General features: G+C 43.6%; 1 protein-coding gene across 1 annotated transcript; it reads left to right on the top strand.

Annotated features, from left to right (window-relative positions):
* Positions 1-533: 533 nt before the first annotated feature.
* On the top strand, positions 534-2,075 carry LOC103453211 (vicilin Car i 2.0101-like). Its single transcript, XM_008392758.3, has one exon. It carries the CDS (start codon positions 588-590, stop codon positions 1,899-1,901), a length of 1,314 nt encoding a protein of 437 aa, XP_008390980.2. The 5' UTR covers positions 534-587; the 3' UTR covers positions 1,902-2,075.
* The last annotated feature ends 5,317 nt before the right edge of the window (positions 2,076-7,392 follow it).

Below are 7,392 nucleotides of genomic sequence, written 5' to 3'. Positions count from 1 at the left end.
TTATTCGCAAGGATAAGATATGTGCATTCCGATGATAAATAGTGTCCGTGTGGAAATTACTCTCTCCTTCAAACTAACCTCTGCAACTAATTCGTCCATAATTTCCAGATTCGACCACACGTACGAAATGGTCTTCAAAAGTTTCGACGCGGTGTCCCGGTCCCAAATATGTTTACAAGACTCGTCGATTTGTCACCTTTAACACCAGTCACCTTGCATGTAATGTGCATGGCCAAGTGTACGCATTCCGATGATAATTAAGTATTATCTGTGTGGACATTACTATCCCCTTCAAGCTAACCTCTGCAACCAATTCGTCCATATTTTCAAGATTCGACCACGTAAGAAATGATCTTCCCAAGTTTGGACGCGGTGTCCCGGTCCCAAATATGTATACAAGGCACGTCGATTTTGTCACCTTTAACACTAGTCACCTTGCATGTAATGTGCACAGCCAAGTGTACGCATGCATGTTTAGCCCCAACTTCTATAAATACCTCAAAACCCTTTGCCGTTCTTCCCACAGCAAAAAAAAATAAAAACTCCCTTTTGATATAGTTCAATACATAGTAACTGAGAAAGCAGCCATGTTGTTCATCGCCAAACCTAAGCTTCCTTTGTTGTTTTTGTTCCTATCCACTCTTGTCCTCGCCACCTCTTTGTCTTCCACTCTTGCTTCTCGTAACCAGGGGAAGCTGCAGCAATACAGGCAGCAATGCCAGCAGCGTTGCCAGGGCCAAGGATGGCAGTGCCAGGAGCAGTGCAAAGAGCAGCTGAGGCAGCTAGATCAGTGCCAAGAACAGTGCCAGATGCAGGGGCAACCGCAACACGAATGCCAACAGATGTGTAGGCAGCAGCTTGAACAAGGGCAGGGATTTAATAGTAATTATGGGAAGCAGCAACAATATAGGCAACAGTGCCAGCAGCGTTGCCAGGGCCAGGGACGCCAGTGCCAGGAGCAGTGCGAAGACCAGCTGAGGCAGCTAGATCAGTGCCAAGAACAGTGCCGGATGCAGGGGCAACCGCAACACCAATGCCAACAGATGTGTAGGCAACAGCTTGAACAAGGGCAGGGATTTAATAGTAATCAGGAGAAGCAGCAGCAATATAGGCAGCAGTGCCAGCAGCGTTGCCAGGGCCAGGGACGGCAGTGCCAGGAGCAGTGCAAAGAGCAGCTGAGGCAGCTAGATCAGTGCCAAGAACAGTGCCGGATGCAGGGGCAACCGCAACACCAATGCCAACAGATGTGTAGGGAGCAGCTTGAACAAGGGCAGGGATTTAATAGTAATCAGGAGAAGCAGCAGCAATATAGGCAGCAGTGCCAGCAACGTTGCCAGGGCCAGGGACGGCAGTGCCAGGAGCAGTGCAAAGAGCAGCTGAGGCAGCTAGATCAGTGCCAAGAACAGTGCCGGATGCAGGGGCAACCGCAACACGAATGCCAACAGATGTGTAGGGAGCAGCTTGAACAAGGGCAGGGATTTAATAGTAATCAAGGGAAGCAGCAGCAATATAGGCAGCAGTGCCAGCAACGTTGCCAGGGCCAGGGACGGCAGTGCCAGGAGCAGTGCAAAGAGCAGCTGAGGCAGCTAGATCAGTGCCAAGAACAGTGCCGGATGCAGGGGCAACCGCAACACGAATGCCAACAGATGTGTAGGGAGCAGCTTGAACGAGGGCAGGGATTTAATAGTAATCAAGGGAAGCAGCAGCAATATAGGCAGCAGTGCCAGCAGCGTTGCCAGGGCCAGGGACGGCAGTGCCAGGAGCAGTGCAAAGAGCAGCTGAGGCAGCTAGATCAGTGCCAAGAAGAGTGCCAGATGCAGGGGCAACCGCAACACCAATGCCAACAGATGTGTAGGCAGCAGCTTGAACAAGGGCAGGGCATAAAAATGGTGGTCAACTAGTCAGTCATCTAAAATTGCATGTATAGAAGCATGCAGTAGTTAGGCTTTGCTAGAGTTTAAAAAGTACTACTACTACTAGTAGTAGCTCATGTAGAGTGAGCGTTGACTTTGTATGTGAAATAAAGAGCTCTAGCTTTCTGCCGTATAAATAAATAAAAATGAGTACTTTTATAATTCCGTTTGTGTTTATTCATGCATAACTGCTCTTTTGAGCCTGGATACTGTCAGTTCCAATATCAATCTATAACTCTATCAATTACAGGCCCTAAAAGACGAAACACATACTACTACCATGATTCATGCATCTTACATTTTCCAATATTTAGTGTTACTGGTTTTAGTTATCAAATATAACTTACCTTAATAATTTGGTATCTTATCAAATTCATCATCTACAAACCATCTAAAATTTAGAGAAAGAAATCCTCATGTCGAACCTGAAACTTGGAGATAAAAGTATTCCATTCAGGGTCGCTTCCCCCATGTTAGCTAATGTTAAGTCAAATACTCAGCATTATGATACGGTATATACCATAGCTAACCATATGAACAATCTTTACCCGTCCTAGTGATATCGGCCATATACGTTAATGTTAGTGTCATACTATCATATACATAATGCATGCATCCGTTCCACATTAACTTTAGGGCTAATTATATTTCATAATCCTCAAATTCGTGGTGATTTTTCAAATGGACGATGGAGTTTCAATTTTTAAAATGCATGCGTCCGTTAAACATTAATTTTAGGGCTAATTTCTATCTTTAGTCGGATTGATTGTTTAATCTCTCATTAAATTGATGACAATGGAGCATATGACCATTACATAGGCTAGCGTGTAAGCCACAATTCATCAGATTGCCAAAAAAATGATCAATTCAATGAAATATGATATGTTTAAAGAGATAAAAACATATAAATTGATACCATTTTTGAAACATGCAATGTGAGAAACTTAAAAATTCGTGTTCCATTATTATATCAAACTTGAAAAGAGTAAATTGTAGTCATTCACCACGTAACCGTACGTATAGGTCCGTCCTTGTTCTCCTACCATGCATGTGAATCGTGATGAGATCAAGTGAGACAAAATTAATGTCTCCAATCTCAATTTATCCAATTCAGAAAACACGTCATCAATTTGATTTTGTCATGTATGACACTGGTCTCCTTGCATGTAATGTCCATAGACAAATGTACATGCATGCATGCTCAAAGCTTGAGCTGGCTAGCAAGCTTCCATAAATACCTGATCGAGTGCTATCTGCAGCTATCTTTAATTACCATTTAAGTTAATTAAGATCGAACAATTAACATGATGTTCATGATCAAGGCTAGGCTTCCTTTGTTGTTGATGTTGCATCACTCCACTCTTTTCCTCTCTGCGGCGTCCTACATGATGTCCGAGCTGGCCCAATGTCATCACCGCTGCGAGAGGCAAGTCGACCCAAGGCAACAGCTACGATGTCAAAATATGTGTTTGCGGCAACACGCGCAATACCTGTAGTGCCTGCAGCATTGCCTACGGAGTAGTACTACTCATCCATCACCAAAGCTATGCCAACAGATTTGTGGCCACCAATTGCAACGCTGTATGCAGGCACTCGAGTAGTTCATAGTAGTAAGGAATGCCCCGCGCGATGTTGCGGGATTGAAAATCATACAAAAATTTTGTATCTAGTACTATTTATATACAAAGGATAATACTTTATGTGTATTACATACTATTTACATAAAAAAGATTTGATAGTCCTATTAAAAATCACACAAAATCTACAATTTGACTGAGATATACATACTATTTACATACAAAATCTACAATCTGATTGAGATACATACGCCTAATATGTGTGTACCGCTCTCGACTTTAAACTCCCCTGCATATTTTACAAAATTGACAGATTAAATTAAATATAAAATCCAACTTATTAATTACAAATTTCATCTGGGTAATTTTCAAAATCGAAAAAAAAATATTAAAAGGGTCGAAAGAGAGAATTGGAGAAGAGTCAAATACTAATGAATAAAAGGGTAAATTTCAGTTTATTACCCTCAAGTTTCGTGGTTTTCAACATTTGGTACATCAAGTTTTCTTCGTCCCAAAATCATACCTAAAGTGTTAATTTTGGAACAGTCTCATACATCCGTTAGTCAAACTGTTAAGTCTTCCGTTAACTAATGACGTGGTACCCACGTGAACAATGATTGGGCGCCACGTGTCAATAAAGGGTCCACAAGGAAATTAAAAATTCAAAAAAAGAATCGAAAAAAAAATAAATTTGGTCGTCTTCTACCTCCGGCCCTTCCTCCCTTATCCCTCCATTCTCTTTTCTCCACCAACCCACCAAACCTTTCCTCCTCCATCTTCGATTCCACAACCCTCATCTTCTCTTCAACGGCTTTTCCCTAGCCAATTATTCCTCGTCGGCCACCAGGGCGACAAGCCCTATGACATCTGCTGCCCTTCCGGCCTAGCACGGAACGACATCCTCAAGCGCCACAACCCCACGCAGCACCTCCACGCTCCATCTCCGAGGACCCCATGCAGCCAAACACCCCCACCGTGACAACGCATGTCATCGAGTACTAACCCCACCATCGCCACCATCCTCCTCCGCCGACTCACCCCGGCGCAACCAACAAAATTATAAATAAAAAAAGGAAAAAAAAAGAAGAAAAATAGAAAACCAGGCTGTCGTCTCCTCTCTTCATACCTTTCCCACCAGTAAACTCCATTGATGAACCTTCCAATCCAGTAAACCCCCACCTCTTAGTTTCTCATACCACTTTACAAAAACTAGATTAAAAGCTCCAGAATGGCAAAATAGAAAAAAGTCAAAATGATTCGCTTTTGAATTAAACCTTTTTCCTCCGCAAAATCCAAAAAAGTAGCGATTGCATCTACTATGTATTCCCAGATTTGTAATCAACCCATTGATTACTAAAGAACACTACAATCCAAGCTCCAAATCTGAAAACTTTTCAATTTCTAGGAAACATGGATCTCGATTCAGTGAAATTCACCCCCTAAAATCTAGCATTTTTAAAAGTAATGGCCACAACAGTCCGTAATCACCCCGGCAACCGAAGTCCCAGTTCAGCTTCTCCACCACCGACTCGTCCTCCTACTACCCCACCGCCCCCACACACCCATCGTTGTTTTAGGTTCGAGGGATAGGTGGGCAGAGGTGAGAGAGATGAGGTGGGTGTGGATGAGCCACATGGTGTTTTCGGAGTAAGGGAGGGCGGAAGGGTTGTACTGGGAGATGACAGATCTCATGCATGGCGAATTCGATACCAAATTAGGCTGTTCATTGTGTGGTTTAGCCATGTAAAAATACAATGTACTCAAAAAAAAAATAAGAATACCACCATAGCAAAATACTACATAATAATTTAATTATAAATGCATTTGGCAAGTTAAATAAGAAAACCATTCGTACTGTTTGTACCATACTTGACTAACCCCAAAACTACTAAGCACCGATCAACATTATACCGCCAAGGACCCACAAGAGTTTCCCTCCAACTAGGAGGCCAATCACAACGTGACACATGTCAACATCAGAGACCAATCATAACGCGACACGTGTCGACATCAGAGGCTAATCACAGCACGACAAGTGTCAATGTCAGAATGAAACTAGAAACTCTCTTCTATAAATAGAGATCATTCTCTCACAATATTTCCGAATGTCATTTGTACTAAATCATTCACTAGTACTCACTAAAGGAGAGCTTGAACCTCTGTACTTGTGTAAACCCTTCATAATTAATAAAACTCCTCTACTCCGTGGACATAGCCAATCTGGATGAACACGTACATCTTGTGTTTACTTCCCTGTCTCTATCCATTTATATACTTATCCACACTAGTGACCGGAGCAATCTTGCGAAGGTCACAAACTTAACACTTTCTATTGTACCAGAGTCCTCACTGATTTTGTGCATCAACATTTGGCGCCATATGTGGGAACGACACTTATTCCCACTCTCTTCAGCTTTGTTAAGCTGGTTTCCACCATTCGTACACTCTCTTTTGACCAGGCATTCCTCTCCAACATGGGGAGCGAAAGAAGCCATAGCACGCAGAATGACACCTCTCTTTCACTTGGTGCGAGGCAACGAAAGAAGGAAGGAAAAATGGTTACTCTTCAAGCTAAAGTCGATGAGCTAGAAGCTTAGAACAACAAGATAGCAATGAAGAATGAGGTCTTCCAGGAACAGTATGAGAAGCTCTTTGAGACGCTCCACGAAACTAGGCGTACTCAAACACGCGAGCTTGTTACTCTTGTGGACATCAACCATTATCCAGGTGCCCCCCAACACGGAGGGTCACATTCCTTCGACATGGGTATCCCTGATGAGGAGCGAGCTAATCATCAAAACATTAATCAACATAAGACTTCTCTCAACCCAGCTGATTCAACCCAATGCAGGAGAAGTGGAGGAAAACACATTCTTACAGAAGGAGTGGAAGGATCAAAAGCTGTCTTTCGCGACTGTCGAGACAATCCCATCCATGTAAGCTCGAAGATCAATGACCCAAGGGTCTCTGAAAGACTAGGTCCCCTCCTATGTCCCAGGCCGGCTACCAATTTGAGAAATGGGCAACAAGGCCTAGAGAAACACGAAGGTATAGGGGACTCAGAGATGTTCCGACAGACATACCTTGGAAGTCAGTACGGCGAGTCCAGGGAAAAATCACATGCTCTTGATCAAACCTTCATACTTCCAAGAGAAGATGGAGATTTACGAAAGAAAGCTCCAATGGTACATAACTCCACTCAAGACCCTCTTGTCCTACAGCTTCTTAAGGAAGTAAACAAGTTGAATGCCGAACAACAAGCTGAGATACCTGATTGGAACCAACCTAGGCCTGGCCCTCTTACAAGGAGGATCCTCGACACCCTCCTCAAAGCAAAGACAAAGCAGAAGCTTGGCTGACAACTCTATACTGGAAAGGAGGACCCGATTGAACACCTTAACCTTTTTTAGTCCACCATGGCATACCAGATGCACACCGACGAAGAGTGATATTTTTTTTTCCCCTCTACCCGCTCTGGTGGAGCTCTAAACTAGTATTGTCGTCTTCCACCTAAGACAGTAGAATCATTTGAGGAATTGAGGAAACTGTTTGTTTCTCAGCACATTTTCCAGACCGATCGCTTGCACTCTGCGGACGACTTGTACACTATTCGCCAGAAGCCAGACGAGTCATTACGTATGTAAGCTAGCCACTTCAGCCATGAGTATTCCCGTTGTGCCGAGGTAGATGACAAGACTGCCTTCAAAGCTTTCACGGCAGGCATACGTGACTGTTTCTTTAACTACATGATCAATGCCAACACTTGGAAGACTTACTCTGAGGTGATGGCCCAGGCTTATAACCATGCATCCGCCGTCGAGGCAATGACATACCAAGGGAAACCCCCCACAGCCACCGCTTATCAGCAAGTAGGGAGTGGAAGCCAGATCCAACCAAATGAG

This window comes from Malus domestica, chromosome 13 (genome assembly GCF_042453785.1).
Source record: "Malus domestica chromosome 13, GDT2T_hap1".
In the NCBI taxonomy this organism is placed as follows: domain Eukaryota; kingdom Viridiplantae; phylum Streptophyta; class Magnoliopsida; order Rosales; family Rosaceae; genus Malus; species Malus domestica.
Note: the sequence above shows the minus strand (reverse complement) of the source record. Positions and strands in the feature narration are given on the sequence as shown.

Excerpts from the sequence above, each read along its gene's own strand:
- LOC103453211 (XM_008392758.3), top strand. The coding sequence starts at position 588 with ATGTTGTTCATCGCCAAACCTAAGCTTCCTTTGTTGTTTTTGTTCCTA.